This window comes from Lissotriton helveticus, chromosome 9, assembly GCF_964261635.1.
Source record: "Lissotriton helveticus chromosome 9, aLisHel1.1, whole genome shotgun sequence".
Taxonomy (NCBI): Eukaryota; Metazoa; Chordata; class Amphibia; order Caudata; family Salamandridae; genus Lissotriton; species Lissotriton helveticus.
In genome coordinates this window covers 269,919,226-269,937,227 of record NC_136070.1, presented here as the reverse complement: position 1 = coordinate 269,937,227, position 18,002 = coordinate 269,919,226, and the positions used below count along the sequence as shown (strand labels likewise).

The following is an 18,002-nucleotide window of genomic DNA, read 5'->3' as shown; positions in this document are numbered from 1 at the left end:
AAGGGTGCCTGCGTTGCAGTTATGAGTGGCCTTTACGTGTTACATTAGTTAGGTGTAAACATTTGCAATCTGCATTTATTTAATGACACTCTATATCCGGCCACTACTTGCCATGTTCACCTCGGGGTCGTGAAGGATAATGGTCTTCCAAGTCTTTTGGGCCCTTGCTAACGCACATGTTCCTTCTTTTATCTCTCTGGACATTTCCCCATTTTCTGCAGGTGATGTCTGTGATTGATGCTGCTGTGAGCAATCTAGAAAACCTATCCTCCCTCGAGGAATACCTCACTAGCCTGGGAAAGAAGCACAAAGTAATTGGCGTGAAGATGGCGTCTTTCAACGTAAGGAGGCATGGCGGAAATTAACACAGCAAGCTTAATTCCATTCCAGCATATTGGTGCTCACTGAAATAGTATTATCCGCATTTGTGCTGTCTTCCCTAACTTGAATAGCCAGAGACTTCCTGTGTCCGGATAACTGACCTTGGAGCATTGACCGTGTGAGGATGGTGAGGGGACAATATCTAGACTACTTTTAGTTCAAGGTTGATCTGTTCCAAGGGATTGACATCAGTATGTTCAGAAGCTCATAAGCCATTCGATGTGGTTATTAAGCTGTTTCCAGGAATTTAAAGTTGTGATTATATTGTAGTTTTAGTTTTTGTTTTGGAGTCTTGATATTTGTTAGAAGACATATCTGTAGCTGTGTGCCTGGAGGCTGCTGCAAAGCGATTTGTAGTTTTACTACCACATGGATAAGTGGTATTTAGAGGCTATTATCTGCTAAGAGCTTTTAGTTTATTACCATGAATCTGTATTAGTTAGAGATGTTTTTTAAAGATTTACTAAGGGTCTTCTGTAGAAGTTTCTGGGTGTTGTGTGTGCATCTTGTGTGTGCACGTACGTATGCGTGTTCTAATGCTTTCCTAATCATTGAGGACTATAGGTATAGAGTTTTGCCTTGGCCTGTTTTCAAATTATCTTTGGGCTTTGAGTAAATTAAAGGTAAGTGTGAGGATCCTGTTCTTTTACTTTTTATAGGTGTTCTGAGGCATTGATGACTGTGAGTGCCCAGTCTGTTATCAGGCTGTTTGAGACATTGACCGTTGTGTCTACAAATGCCGTTTTTAGGCTTATCCAAGGCTACATTTGAGCTCTTTATTGATTGATGCCTCTGTCCAGGTGTAATAAGTCTGTTTACACAGTATGATATTTGTTTCTGCCACTGTTTTTACTGGACATTTCGGAGTCCATCTTAGGCTACTTCCAGACATTGATATTTATATTTGCTTAAGTTGTTCCCATCTTGATCCAATGTATTGATTGTTGTATAAGCAGGCTTTGTTTTGCGGCTATCCCGAGACACTGACGAGTTTGTGCGGAAGTTGCCCGTAGGCCATTCTAAGGTTGTTTTTTAGCTGCTGTGAAATGTTGGTGATTAGGAGTAGTAAAGCCGTTTATAGGGGTTTCTGATTTTATGGCTGTTTACAGTCACTAACAGTCTTTGGAGTGGATGTTGTTCTTACACTGACAGGAGGTTGTTCCAAGGAGTTGAGTTGATGCTTGTGTGCACAGAGCATTTTCTTTAGGTGTTCTGATATGATTATTTTGCTTCTTTGAAAGTGTTGTTAGTTAACTCTGCAGCAGCTGTTCTTATGTCAATTGAATATTGTCTTGAAGGATTATTTCCTAATAGTTATACATTAAGAGATTGTTGATGTTGTGAGGCTGCTGCAATATGAATTTGAGGATGTGCTTGCTTGTGTTACATTTACGGGCTCAGTGGTAAGATGACAGCGTGCGCGTTTGTGTTGTGTGTGTTGTCAGCACCACCATCTACTCCAATGTGGCTGGGTCAATAAATCAATATAGCTAGATGTCCCAGAGATGAACATTAATTAACGAGAAGACAGAACACGTGCATGCTATTCTGGTCGAAATAAGCCCAATATGGCCCCAATTAAGTCAGACGGAGTAAAATTTCAGCATGTACGTTCGCTCTGCCTTATTCTGAATTGGTAGGGTTTTTCACACCTGTTTTTTCCTGGTGTGAGAGAAACAGTCCTAATTTTCCCAGCCGGTAATGCCTGCAGTAGCAGCCAAGCCCAATTCCAATTTTTTTCTGGATGGTGGAGATACAGTGCCCCCTGGCAGGACCTACCTTCTCCTTCCCTCTCCTTCTCCCACATGCCTTCTCTCATCCTCAACCCCACCGATGCCCTGTGTACATTTATCACTTTTTAATGACTAACAAATCAGTCCCACACAGTAATTCCCAGTTCCATGGGGTTTTAACTCATAATTGTAGGGAACAGTGAAGATTTACCTGCACAGTAATTATAAATTCCATTCCAAAATTACCATTCCCCTAGAACTATCCAACTCTTAATAAGGGCCTTTGTGTGTTAAAAGTTAATATATCAACACTGGAATATACAGAAATTGATTTTCAATAATGATTTAACACTGTATTGTGCTGTTTCCATCAAGCACATATAATTTAATTGAGTATTAGCAACAACAGGTTGTTCATGGTAATAAATAAACATGAAATCAATGTTTAAGGAGTCATTCGAAAAACACTTCTGGTGCAACAATCTATCACAATATAAAGTTACATCATTATAATTATGAGTCACAATTTAAGACACGTTCTCTTGCCTGTTTTTGAATAATCAGCCCTGATATAACAATAGTTTACAACCTATTTTAGCATGTCCAAGTTATAACTGACATTTTCTAAAATTGATCTGGTCTCAGCACCCAGTGTGTGTAAAGTATTCCACTATCCAAGTGCCTGAGCATAGTAACTTCTGCAGACTCCTTCAGAAATCAGCTGGCTGCTGCTAACGGATATGACACATTCATAACTGAATTTTTAAATAGAATCTACATGTCTCTGCTCATTCAGGTGTTTGTTTTCAGTAGTAATAATAATTTGTTAGCATACAAGATAATGCAACCCTAAATATGCTGTACCATTTTAAATACTAGAACAATTCATTAATACATTTATGGCAACAAGTACACTTCACTTAACAAAACAAAGTATGAGTTACAGGCTCACCAGAATCCAAATTACAGCTGAAAATACTGAACTGATATCCACTGGCAATGCCTCCATGTTTGGCATGTAACTGAAAGTGTCTCTTCAGTTACTAGCAAGTTTAGGTACTCAATACCACATCATACATGCACTCAGTCACTCACCCTTGCACTGACATATTCTTACATTCATCCAAACAATAATCTATAATAAAGTACACAAACTCAACAGGGGTATGCAAAATAAATTAATAGATCTATAGTAGAATAATAATAAATGGTACCACATAAACGTGGCGGGCATGTGCTTGAAACTAAGAATAAGTAAACATTTAAACATAGCAGCAGCAATCTTGAAATGGTATCCTGTATAGTGATTAATTGTGGTACAAGTTCAGGATAGCTGCTATGTTGGTTCTAAATGTGGCAGTCATCACGGAACGGTAAAACAGCGATACATTTTGAACAATATCCTTCAGTTTGGCTACCCATTTCAGCAACAGTGGTCACACAGCGTATACTGTGCACTGTAGATAAAATGAACGGCAAATGAGTTTCCTGTTGTCATTGTCTAGAGGGCTACCAGGTGCTAATAAAACATTTTAAACCCAAGCAAAATAAAAAGGGATCCTATAAAATGAGAAAACACAAAACAAAGTGGCTGGAACCCAATGACTTGCACTGTAATTTTAGGCGGATGTGCATGTATGATCAGGAAAAATGCCATTACTCGGAGGGCAATAGAGCCATTAACTGCAGTGAGCTGACTAATCGCCTTTTATATTGTCATGGGCGGAAGCGATATGTAAATCATATTCAAACAGACAAATGGTTGAAGAAGGCTGAAGCAGAGCCCATCTTCATACTTTTATATATATCCATCATCATATATAACTTTATTTCAATCACAGGGATCTTATAAAGTAGCCAGCTCAAGGGGAATAAAAAGCAGAGTATATAAAAAAACATTTTCGTATTTTGTTGTCTTAAAAAGACAAGGTGCCATAAAATAGTTTAAAAAACAGGAAGAATAAAAGCAAGCACAAAATACAGTACTTCACGCAATACATTTAGAATGCTTGATCCACGGTGCATAACTGTATTTGGCAAGGCCATAAACCATTACCCTGCGTGTGCCAGTGAACAAGATTTTCAACACCTCTAGAGACCAACCAATCGGCATAACAGAATTATCCATATTTTTCTCAGAGATATGTAGTATGGACAAAAGAATAGTAAATGCACAATGGATTCTGGACTTGCTTTGCACGAAGGGCAAAGATCATCAAGTATTGCGGCACCACTTAGTACAAAACAATTTGGTGGGTAGAGTCTTGTAACGGAACTGTAAAAGTAGTTTGCGTGCCAGAGAGAGAACAATTTCATTGATAGTATCCTCAAAACGAGCGACAAATTTAAAATTAAGGAACTCCTGGGTCAAACTACCCTTGGAATAAGAGCCAGACTTTCCGGATTGGACCAGAACGTCTCCATCCCGAGCCTCCTCAATAAATCCTTCAAAGAGCTGAACCATGGAATCAAGGATAACTGGGAGAGTTTCAGAAGACCAGACAGAGCCTCGCGATAAGGGGAAAGCTCTTCAACGGACCACAGCCAATACCAAAACATGAGTAGTTTATAGTCTAACTTGTGGACTAGCTGTCTATGGGCGAATTCTAAATAAAGAGGAGTCAGAGGGGTACTGGGAGGTAGGTCTAACAAGGATCTAAGAAAACGACTTTCAATACTAGACAAACAATTTGTGTTACCAGTGCCCCAAAGTTCTGCTTCATAGAGGGCCCCCCTAGAAACTTTATATTATAGATTTCCAGAGCTGGTGCCACATGCCTAGACAGCTTTTTTCTATGAAGCTTACTAATGTGAGCGATTTGGTGAGTTAGTAACAGTTTCACTTTCTCAATGTGGGGAGCCCAGGGTATGGTTGGGGTCACGCAGATACCTAGATAATCAAAAACATTAACTTGCTCCAAGTGACTGCTTCCAACAAGCACCGGTCTTATGGATGGTTTGGCAGTTCCTCTAGTAAAAATCATATATTTGGTTTTGGCTTCATTTAGCACCAGGCCCGCTCGTCACAGAAACTAGTAAAATCGCTCAAAAGTTGTTGAAGACCCTGCAGGGATTTAGAGATTTTGGGGGCATCACACACATCTCTGTCTAAAAATCGACCACCCCATTGATGAAAAGAGTAAAGAGTGTGGGAGCTAACACACTTCCCTGTCTCACTCCAAGTTGGACTTGGAAAGTCTCTGTTACTTGATTGATTGATTGATCTCCCCCACTTAACTTGAGTTGTGTTTGATTAATGTAATCTAATTAAAATATCTAAAAGATTTCCCGTCATACCCATCTCTTTTAGGACTCTCCATAAACGGGCTCGGGGAACTAAGTCAAACGTAGACTGTAGATCAACAAATGCCACATAAAGCTTCCCTCCCTTTACAACTACTTCCTTCCAATAAATACAAAAAAGGTGAATAGCCTGACCCAATGTAGTGGTTTTTGTGCGAAAGCTCACTTGGTAGTCACTCAGGATTCAAAATCCAGTCCTGGATCCTAACCAATATATGTTTACAAAATATTTCTGCCGGGAGTCAATGAGGCTTATGGGCCCATGACTAGCCGGCTTGGCTCTATTCCCCTTCTTGTAGATGGGGATTATTTCTGCTATTTTCCACAAAGTATAAGTATAAAAAAAAATACTAACCCCCCGCCCCCCCAAGAATTCTCAAATGCAAATCTTCTACCACCAGAGCTGCTCGTAAGGGCTACTAAAGAGTAAAACTGAGGCCTAAAATAGTACTCTGTCAGGTTACATGTAACAAAATTACTAGTTAAAGGTTCTAACATAGTACAATCTCAATCCACTCTTAAAGGCCTGTTGCCTTTAAAATGTGTTTTCACTATAAACAGAAATTCATTCAGCTGCAACTCCTATAGAGGAGTTGTCCCCCGGTGCACAGTGCTCAAAGACCAAAGTAAGGTTCTAAAGGTTAAAGTAAATAAAGGTGACCAAAGTCTGTAAGGAAAGTTCACTGTGAGTTATTTATTGGTCAATCTGTTTCATCACAGTGGCATTATAATTCATGCCTCTTCATGTTCGTGATGACTTTTCATTTATGGAGTACTTAAATGGGTTTATAATCAAATTCGAAGTGACCAAATTTCCATCCGTAATTAGTGATTATCCCAATGCATTTCGGGCATCGTCTGTGCCCTTCATCAGGGGGAAATTCTGCAATTAAACAAGACATATGCAGGTCTTACAGGGGAGCCTTTCGAGTTAACAAAAGAATACAAAAATACATACTTATGAAAGTCACATGTATATTAGCCATAAAAATGTCACACAAACATGCGTAATGCTTAAAAATAATCGTGTGTCATGATAAATCTTTCAGATAGTGATATTAAAGAAAATAAGTGCAAAAAAGGTAAGAAATGTATAAGGCGTGTGATGGTATAGAGTCAAAATATCGAGTTTTTTATTTCGACTAGACAGAATATCGAGTTAAAAATATACAATAGGCATAATATCGACCAGACAGAATATAGACTACCAAAATATCGACTAGAAAATTTTAATATCGAATAGAATAGCAATAATATCGATTCCAAAATATAGAATGGACATAATATCGACTAGACAGAATATAGACAGCAAAAATATCGAAATTAAGGTAAGTTAATATTAATTTTTAATTTTTGTGTAATATAAATCTGTAGCGAGTTGTGGGTTTATAGGGGAATAGGGTGGGAAGTAATTTAATTATAATTAATTAAATACGTTATTTTATTTGTTGGTATTTATTTAGAATTAATTGTTAATTAATTATTAATTGGTAATTAATTAAAAATAAAATTGGTAATTATTTTAATTTATTAATTGATAAATATGTTAATTTTAATAATTTATTTTCTGTAGCGGGTTGTGGGTTTATAGGGGAATAGGGTGGGAAGTAATTTAATTATAATTAATTAAATATGTTATTTTATTTATTGGTATTTATTTAGAATTAATTGTTAATTAACTATTAATTAAAATATAATTGGTAATTAATTATAATTGATTAATTGATAAATATGTTAATTTTAGTAATTTATTTTCTGTAGTGGGTTGTGGGTTTATAGGGGAATAGGGTGGGAAGTAATTTAATTATAATTAATTAAATATGTTATTTTATTTATTGGTATTTATTTAGAAATAATTGTTAATTAATTATTAATTGGTAATTAATTAAAATATAATTGGTAATTTATTGTAATTGATTAATTGATAATTATGTTTTATTAAATTATTTTCTGTAGTGGGTTGTGGGTTTATAGGGGAACAGCTTTGAAAGTAATTTAATAGTAAGTAATTAAATTTTTTAAATATTTTATTTTGTGTCTAATTTTTAAATATTTTTAAAATGTAAATTAATTTATGGTTAATTGATAAATAATTAGTATTAGTAGGTTATTTTTATTATTAATTAATTTTAATATTTTTTATTAATTAATATATTTTATAGAATTGTAAAATATTTAAATTATTTTGTAATTGGTATTAATATTTATGTTATTTATATTTATATATGAAGTATTTACTTTCCCTCAAATTTAATTGCACTCACTGGAGTGGGAATAGTAATTTTTACCCCTACGCTATCCAACACTTTCCCTACTGTTGCACTCTCTGGAGTGGGAATAGTAATTTTTACCCCTACGCTATCCAACGATTTCCCTACTGTTGCACTTTCTGGAGTGGGAATAGTAATTTTTACCCTCCCACTATCCAACGCTTTCCCTACTGTTGCACTCTCTGGAGTTGGAATAGTAATTTTTACCCCTACACTAGCCAACGTTTTCCCTACTGTTGCACTCACTGGAGTGGGAATAGTAATTTTTACCCCTACGCTATCCAACGCTTTCCCTACTGTTGCACTCACTGGAGTGGGAATAGTAATTTTTACCCCTACGCTATCCAACGCTTTCCCTACTGTTGCACTCTCTGGAGTGGGATTAGTAATTTTTCCCCCTACGCAATCCAACGCTTTCCCTACTGTTGCACTCTCTGGAGTGTGAATAGTAATTTTTACCCCTACACTATCCAACGCTTTCCCTACTGTTGCGCTCTCTGGAGTGGGAATAGTCATTTTTAGCCCTACGCTATCCAACGATTTCCCTACTGTTGCACTCTCTGGAGTGGGAATAGTAATTTTTACCCCTACGCTATCCAACGCTTTCCCTACTGTTGCACTCGCTGGAGTGGGAATAGTAATTTTTACCCTCCCACTATCCAACGCTTTCCCTACTGTTGCGCTCTCTGGAGTGGGAATAGTAACTTTTACCCTCCCACTATCCAACGCTTTCCCTACTGTTGCACTCTTTGGAGTGGGAATAGTAATTTTTACCCCTACGCTATTCAACATTTTCCCTACTGTTGCGCTCTCTGGAGTTGAAATAGTAATTTTTACCTCTACGCTATCCAATGTTTTGCCTACTGTTGCACTTACTGGAGTGGTTGTATTAAATTTAACCCTCTCGCTATCCTACGGTAAAAATATTGTATATGTTTTGTTAATAATATGTGTATATATATATGTGTGTGTGTGTATTAAAATTTTTTTATTTTTTTATTTTAAAGTTACATTAATTATTTATTAATTTAACATTTATTCAATTATTTTAAGTATGTTTAAATTAATTATATTTATCATTATATTAGTTTTAAATTAATTTTAAGACATTTACAAAATTCAATATTTTGACAGTCTATATTTTTTACCATCGATATTTTGGAGTCGATATTTTTGTACTTACCTGTTTGTAGATAGGCAGTCGATATTCTGGCATTCTATATTTCTACCTCGATATTTTGGTAGGTCGAAATTTTGTCTGTCGATATTCTGTCAGTGATCCTCGTGTGATACGTGTGACTACTAAACCATAGTGCATAGCGGTGTACGCATCAGTAAGTGTTATATCATGAGATAAGTTAAGTAATGTGGTCAGAAACGTGCACCGGGATGTTTTAAAAGTCAATAGACAAAGAGTGCTTACGGTAGTCATCAATAATCAGCGCGGGTGGTTGAGAATCTGTAAAAACATGAAGTGACAACAATGTAATACCGAATAGCAATCGAGACTATCTAAGCAAAGTTACGAAGTACTCGTATAACCGAGGTACTTACAAAAAGGACGCATTGATGAACGTGTGGTTAGTCGTGATGGAAGTTGGTAACCGAAGCTGGAAACAGTGTAACAGTGTATCGGCGTTAGAGGCATGCATTATAATGCCACTGTGATGAAACAGATTGACCATTAAATAACTCACAGTGAACTTTCGTTACAGACTTTGGTCACCTTTATTTACTTTAACCTTTAGAACCTTACATTGGTCTTTGAGCGCTGTGCACCAGGGGACAACTCCTCTATAGGAGTTGCAGCTGAATGAATTTCGTTTATCACACTTATTGGAACAGAAAGTGAAGCCTCGGCAGCACGCCACATCCTATTCATTCTGACAAATCGGAACTATTCTAGCTGTGCATGTCCTTTTGTTATGTTCACTATAAATAGGCCAGCCTATTGCCTTTGGTGTAACTTTTCATAATCAAAAGATTAGGCATATGATGTCTAAATAAACTTTTCCCAAATAACCAATCAGGCCTATAGCATTTATCCTTAGCTTGCCATCATAACTGATTCAGGCCTATTGTGTTGAACTTAAGCTTCCCACAAGGCGACCATTTGCATATTGACATAACATTGCAAACATGTACTAAATTGTAATTGACAAAATAACGTGCATCCCTTTCTAGCTGTGTCTATAAGAGGGATTCTCACAGTGCAAATCTTCTACACCAAGGGTTTGTCAGAGAAGGTAAGGAAGGTCAAAATTTGTGTCTACTTCAGTAATCTGTGTGATTCAATGTATCAACATTTGTAGGGGCATATTTACAAAGAAGTGATGGAGTGGCGTTAGCCTTCTTGGCCTAACTCCACGCTCCGCCACTTCTGAGAAGCAGGGCAACGCTGTATTTACAACAATACAGTGCAGTCCTGCGTTTCCCCCTTTGCTGACGCTAATTTCAGCTGCCTAGCGCCAATGCAGGCACGCTTGCACCATAGTGCCAGGGTGCCTGCATTGTGGGGAATGATTGTTTATGTGCTGGAAGGTATCCCTTCCTGCACACAAATAATCTTAAATGGTGGTTTGTAACTTCTATGTGTGCTGCTTATGTAGCACACATAGAAATTGCCGCTCGTCAATTTTAAAATGATTGTTTATACGCAGGACGGGAGACCTTCCTGCACATAAACAATCATGCATGAGGGTTGGCTGTTCTAAGTGTGCTGCAGAGTGCAGCACACATGAAAACAGCAAAAACAAACAAGGAGAAATAAAACATTTCTCCTCGTTGTGCCCTAGTAAGACTAGGTTTTCCCTGATCGTAATTTTGGCACTGCCCCATATTTATTCCACTCTTGTAAATCTGGGGCCGCGTCAAAATCAATGGGTGTTGCAGCGGAACGCCCACCACAACACCCATTGCCCACCCCTTTCATGCCAACAATGGAGTGAAAGGGTGCCTTATGTACAAGGCAGTTTTAAGCCACAATAAGTGGCCTAACGCTGCCTTGTAAATAAGGCGAAGCCCGTATCGCCAACACAACGTCAAAAAAGTGATGTTCTAGTGGCGATAGAGGCTTGTAAAAATACCCTTGAGAGACTAAAGGCTTTAACACAGAGAAATATCAATCCAGCCTTAAAGCAAATTAGCTTTAATGTGTCTTTTACTACAAATAAGTCTGCCCTAGTGCATTTGTTGTAACTTTTCATAACAACAGATGAGACCAATGGCATCTAGCAAATGGCATCATTGGCTGCTCCTACTGTATTGAACATAATCTTTCCAGGAAGACAAAGTATAATAGAAGCTCTCTTTTTCAGTGGAAGCATAACATTTCTGCCCAATCAAATGGGGTATTAAGGGAATTAGCAAGTAAGAAGAACCAAAGCTCTCCTTCAATTTCTTCTTACAGCTCTTTTTCTGTTTATCATATAAGATCAGGCGATAGCCAGAACAGACCTAAAAAGGTAGGGGTCTCATAGACAGAAGCTAAAATATAGACCTTGTTAGTCACCACTGTAAATAAAAATTAAGCAACTTTCCCCCAGCAGAGTACCACAACAATCCCAGTGTCCCACACAGAATGATTCAAAATGTCAAAGTTTATCATGATTAAGAATTTTACAAGATTCTGATACAACTGTTAGTACTCTTTTAAGGCAGAAAGACCTCCTTCAGATAAATGGTCCAAGTCAAAGAAGCATGGTTCAGTGAGGTAGTTGGTAATCAATTTGGTCTTGTGCCTTCATGGATAGGGGCAGGGAGGACAATATTGAGTGTCTATTTTAATTAATACAAATATGTGAAAGGGATAGTAAGCCATGGGCTTCTCTGCACTGGCCTGCTCCATCACAAAGTCCATCATGAACCATTAAATATTGGGCTTATTGATTACGGCACTTATGTCCAATGAGCCATCTATAGCCTAGAGTCAGAATCTCAATGTGTGAATATTATATATTATTAGTAAGTAAATAGACGCTATCATTTGCATCACATTGAGTTGCACACTGTGCAAAACGTTAGCACATGTGGACCGTAATCCGCTTAATATAGACCATTCATTGGAGACAGCCATGCGTCAAAATAGATTTCACACTACCACCAAGCCATGGACTTAATCCATTTTTTGTCTTGGCACAGGCTTCTGAAAACAACTACCTTCACTCAAAATACACCCAGGGGTGCTTCAGATTCCTTTCTGTCAAACAAATGTTACCTTCAAGATTATGCCGAAGTGAACACATGCAGATCTACTTCTGGGGAAGCATCTTACCAAATTGGATGTAATTGCAATATTGATATTAGAAACAACTACAGTTATTGATATATTAGTTTCAGAAATTGAAAAATATTGTAATGTTGGTCCAGATTATTGAAAACAGGCTACCGGATCTGTGTTAGATCATGCCTCATCTTTGTATTGGTGTGACCTCATGTTATGATTGATTCTCTACACCAGATTGTTTTCTCAAATCGGTCACAGACACTGATGTATTACAGGAAATATTTCAACATCTCAGATGTTGGTAACATCTTTCCTTCCACTACCTCACCCATTGAAGACTGAAGAGAGGCTGCGCCGATTTGATGCAAATAAGTAGGCTGCCAGTCATTCCATCTCTAAAACTGACCAAAGCTGGATGAGTGGAACACCTATTTATTGTAAGTGTTTTTGTGAAGGCCTAGGAGTCACCAACAGATGATGGCGCAATGAATTGCCACTTCCATCAGGGAGTTCGATGAGGTAGCTAAAACATGAACGCAAACTCTGTGCAAGCGAAACTACTGCACTTTTGCATGAGATGTCATTATAAGAAATTGCAAGATCACCCCTTTGAGACAATACTCAAAAGCATTTACGAGTATGTGTCAAAGTATTGCTGTAGTACTACCTCACATACTCATAAATGCAATTCACCTATGTACGGGTTTGGATCTGCACCATTTGTATCTGTCATGTGCAGCATTCTTCGCCAAGAGTGTATAAAGATACACACGTAGTTCTATATTTTAGAAATAAATGTGGGAACACAAGGGGAAGTGACTGAAAAATGGGGAATATCTACCACAAAGGGGAAAGAGGAAAATTAAGAAGGGAAACAGAGAGGGGGTTTAAATATAATGCATGAAGAAAAGGGTAAGTCAAATACAATTCACATAAATTGCATATCCAGTCTATTAGTACTACAGCTCAAAGAGGCTCATGCCTATTCTACACAAGCTTTGGAGTAATTCACACACCATCCATTGCCACTCAAGAGTACTGCAGTGGAAACATACTTAAACCAGTGGAGGCAGGCATGACATTATCAGCACAAACAAATAAAATAACAAAATGGTCACACGCTTAGAATCTACCGACAGAAAAGATTATGGGGCCCATTATGATGTCGGGCGGATTGTCCCCGCCAGGCTGGCGGTATCCACCGCCAGCCTGGCGGGGGCAATCCGCCCGACATTCGCATTCAAATTCCCCCCCGTCATATTAGTATGGCGGTGGGGACCTCGGCGGACGGAAAGACCGTCCGCTGCTTTTCCGCCCCGGTCGCCTTGCGGCCGGGGTGGAAAAGGAATAATATGGTGGCGGTGTCTATCAGACACCGCCAGCCATATTATGATGGGCAATTGTGAATGCCTTTCCGTGGCGGCAATGCCCCACAGAAAGGCATGCGGAGAATCCCTTTGGGGGCCCGTTGCAGGCCCCCAGGGTCTCCGGGGGCACATGGAGGGTACCTATGGTACCCCCCAGCAGTTCCATGCACAGCATGGCAGGCACCGCACGGTGCCTGCCATGCTGTGCATGGAAGTGCACAGCATGCTTTCCTGCCATTGTGGCGGGCGGTGCTGAGTACACCGCCCGCCACAATAGTAGGAATGCGGGATGCGCCTGCCACTGTGGCGGGCGCATCCTAATGCTGCCAACGGGACCCCCGCCCTTAAGGCGGGCAGTCCCTAGTACCGCGAGGATGGCGGGCAGGCAAAGTCCACCCGCCATCCTAATGGGGCCCTATGTATCAGCAAGGCTTTAAGTGGGATGAAAAAACTGGGGGGGGTCAAAGGAGCGTGGAGAATGTAATTAAGGCGTGGCTTACAAACACACAAGCTAAAAATCTGTGCTTAGCATTGTGTGCCGCCTGACTTGTATTTTGCTGTTTATGTCAGTGCAGTCAGATATATGATACAACAAGAAGTGCTTAATTTGTGCAGGTGGTGGGGATTAGGGTTTATATTTCATCATCGGACTTTGATTCGGAGCCAACGAAAGCAAGAAAGAAAAGGGAAATAGGAGGAGGAAGATAAATATAGGAAAACGGTGACAAAAGTATAGCGGGGTTCAAGAAGAACCTGTTAGAGTGGGACAGTGCAGAGCGGTGAGAGAATGAGGCAGAATTAGAACAAGGCAGCTTTGCCACCTCGCAAGATGTTTCTTACTATTTAACTCACCTCCATTTCATACTCAATGAAGTTCAATAGTCAGGTACTGTAAACCAATATACAATAATATGCTACAAATGCCAGAGCCCAGGGTTTTTCCTGCTGTTTGTACAATTTTTTTATTTAATTGAGCTGAAATGAGATTGTATCTAAATAGTGATTACGACCCCTGATGAGGCATTGAACAGCTTTATGGTGAGTAGCAGGCTACCCGGGAGCCCAAAGTTAGTGGTTAATCCATTCGTTTTTGGGGTTAGCCCTGCATGCTAAAGGAAACCATTCCATGCATGTATACACGGATCTTTTTGGTACGTTAGTGACTTAGGTATGATCATTAGAGGGGGCTATGTGAGTAGCAAATGCTTGCTAGAATTAATGTTCTTATGACTTAAAAAAAAAAGCTTAAGACAGATAGGCATGAGATTTAGAGTAGTTCATATTCAGAAGAGACATGTACAAGGTAGACGGGGAGCAGGGGGTGACTTCAAAATAAATAAAGGAGCAAAAGAAGGTTAAATTCAAGGTCAAGGTTTCATGCAGTATTTTAAGGAATATAGCAGGTAGAGATCTTTTGCGATAGAGTGCAATCTGTAGATGTAAACCTGTGGTAAGAGACAGTCTTAAATTCTGCTCTAAAAGAATGTGGCTTTACTAACAGTTTTTCTAGAGACATTTAATTTTAAAGAGGTGGCAGACACTTGCCTCACTGCAAAAAGCAAGCCCCTTATTGACACCCCTTTATAGGCAGTGTGACATTCAAGCACATTACAGTACAAGTAATTGCAATTTGACAACACCGCCATCGCCCGACTGTATTCAATGCAAGCAATAGTTTCAAACCCAGTGAGAATCCTATATTGTTCATGCAGCACAGCAGTATATTCAATACTATAAAGTATTGCCACAGTGTATTCAAACAATTTTACACCACACATAAACTACACATACAATGTAAACATATCTCATGTAAACACCCACCAACTTAAAATGTAACAAGGCAGCTGGTAAACACATTGCAGGAATCATCATTAGAAAATGTAGTACATATTTATCTGACCTATTTGCTTCCTGGTTCCTGTCTCCTGTGCCGACCTGAAGAGCACAATGCCCCACAGAGAAGACATCATGTTCTACAGAATGAATGTGCCTAGGTCATCTTGACCCTGCAGCATCCTCATTGTCTCATAGTTAATGATAATTGGGAAGTAATAACATAGGAACAGTTTGTGCAGATGTCTGTTAGAAACACCTACCACTATTTAGATAAGGAATCGTAATTAACTAACCCCCTCTAAGAGCATAAGTTGCAAATTAACATACACCCACTTCTATAGAAACATTGAAATTAAAATCAGGATTTTTTTGTCAGAATTTAATAATATTGGTCTTGATTTATCATCCGTGTCTGTGTATTGGACGGCACACTATTTATCCCATGTTTTTAGTTTGCCATAGGTCTCCTCCAAAGCTTTACGTTCTCTACATTAACTCTGTGATAGTTGTGTGTACTAAAGCTCTTCTGTTACTAAGCTGCCATGACAGTTCAAAGCTGTGTTCCTCTGTGTTATGTTTACACACAGTGAGCATTGTGTGTGTGGCTGTGTTTAAGCTGTCATAAGCCTTTGTGCTTTAGTTAAAGATTTGTTGAGAGCAGTGAGTACATACATTGTTATGACATTGAAAAGAGGCTGTTCTGAGTCTGTGTGCCTTGGGTTTCTCTTCACAGACGGTTGGAGAATCCCTGCTCTATGCCCTCGAGGGAGGTTTGGGTGAGGCCTTCACTCCGGACACACGCGTGTCGTGGGCCCGCCTCTACGCCATGGTGGTGGATGTCATGAGCCGTGGCTGGCAGATGGACAAGACTGGAGAATAACCCCACTATCTGCAAGTTGCAATGCACCCACCGCTCCCCACCCATCGGTTTTCAATCAAGGTGGAAGCAAGTCAGAAACATCACATGATCTGTGAACAGGGGAGGGGGGCTGATCCAGGCATGGATAATGGGGTTACCAGGGGTTGGAAGATGAGAGACGACGACTGAAGGGAGGAGTTTATTTTGTGGAGTGACAGGGACACTGCATCTGGTGTTCGCTGAGCCTGTTTTTCATTCTCATTTCGAAATCCTCAGAACATTCACAGGACCTTTCTGTGCCACAATATTGTTCTTATGACATTTCTCGCCATATTAAGATATTCGCTTCTTTTATTGTCCATAATTATAGCTAGGGACCCAACATTGTTATACTGTTCAGCAGTGCAACCCGATGTTATAAGACACATTCCGTTTTCTGATGGAGGGCCTTCGTCCTGCCAGCCACCACCTCCACTTGTAAACATTGCCTGGAGAAGGAGGCTTTTCATTTTTTTGAGAGCAGGAAAATTGCAGACTGTGAGCTATTTAAGATGTTGCATATATGCCAATGAGCCTGTACAAAAAAAACTCTTATCACTGTGTACCGTCTGAATAAAGTAATAACTGCTTCTGTGTTTTGAGTGTTGTTTTGAACATCAGTGCCTGGAGGTTGCCTTGTGGTGGTATTTATTCAAAGAAACATGATGCATTAGAGAAAGGCTACAGCTCATGGAAATCTTGGGTCATTTCCTTAACTAAACCCATGGCACCCTCACCTGTATGAATCACAACTTCTCATCAGACCACACCTCATACAGGCCTTCCTCCACACATCCCCTTACAATCCACTGGGTTATGTCCCTTTCCAGGCCTTAGTCATTGATAAATATGCTGACCTCTGTTACTCAACCTTCGAAGATACCCATCAATATCCTATGAGGATTCAACCTGCACAGGACTACCGGTCCATTCCCGTTAACCTCCGACCTTGCTAACCACTCCTTTCTTTTGCATCCAAGAATGTACCACACCTTGCATTGGGCAGCCAAAGGCTTGCTTCATATTCTTAACCGATTTATATCTGTTGCGCAATCACCTAACAAAGGTTTATTAGTTCAGAAAGTTAACATTAATATAGGATGCCTCTCACAAACAGTCAAATCAAAGGTTCCCACACCAGCTGTTTGAGACAAAGATATATTTCGTCATATCATCTTAAAAGAACAAAAGTCTGCAGGGGCACTAGGCAGGGCTGCCCCCTGTCGCCTCTACTGTTCTCTCTAGCCATGGAGCCCCTGGCCACGATACTTAGGGCTCAGGGAGCCGACTGGGGCATCCCGCTGGAGGACGGTCTTCATGCAGTGTCGCTGTACGCAGATGATTTACTGTTGTACGTCAGAGTTTTAACTGCGAGTCAACTGGTCAAAATCGGGGGCTTACTCCTTCCACCCGGATACGCCCGAGTGTGATGTACGACTGGGCGGCGGCAGGTTACAGTGGTATCCCACCACGTTCCGCTATCTGGGGATAAGAATCTATCGGACTCCGCTGGATGTCCTGGAGGGGGACCTCCTAAGAGCAATTGCCTCGATTCGGGCGCAGATCACGTTCTGGAACACCTTACCCCTCAATGTTCCGAGTCGGATAGCACTTATCAAAATGATAGTACTGCCTAGGCTGCTGTACTATTTTGCTAATATACCGACTTATGTACCAAACAAGATTTTCCGAGATCTGGAAACCCTGCTGAGAAGCCTCATCTGGAACAGGGGTCGACCCAGGGTGGCGCTGACTAAACTCTACACGCCGACGGAGCTGGGAGGCCTGGCGGTCCCCAACATGGAACTGTACTACCTTTCGGCACAGATGCAGTGGGTGTCGGAGTGGCTTAGCGGCAAACACCTTGAGGATACTGCCTCGGACGCTGCTGCCTGGACGCAAGCGCAAATCAATACCCTGTTCCACCCGATATCCCGAACCCCCTGCCCCCCCCAGATATACTTGGCGGTGGCACGCAAATGTTTCCTG

General features: G+C 40.0%; 1 protein-coding gene across 2 annotated transcripts in view; it reads left to right on the top strand.

The window, feature by feature from the left end:
- NGB (neuroglobin) overlaps positions 1-16,607 on the top strand; it is a 74,903-nt gene extending 58,296 nt beyond the window's left edge. For both annotated transcript variants that reach the window (XM_078659959.1, XM_078659960.1), the window contains exons 4-5: positions 222-341; positions 15,849-16,607. In XM_078659959.1, coding sequence (XP_078516085.1) covers positions 222-341; positions 15,849-15,995 — 267 coding nt within the window. In that variant the 3' untranslated portion in view covers positions 15,996-16,607. The remainder of the gene's footprint in view (positions 1-221; positions 342-15,848) is intronic.
- The last annotated feature ends 1,395 nt before the right edge of the window (positions 16,608-18,002 follow it).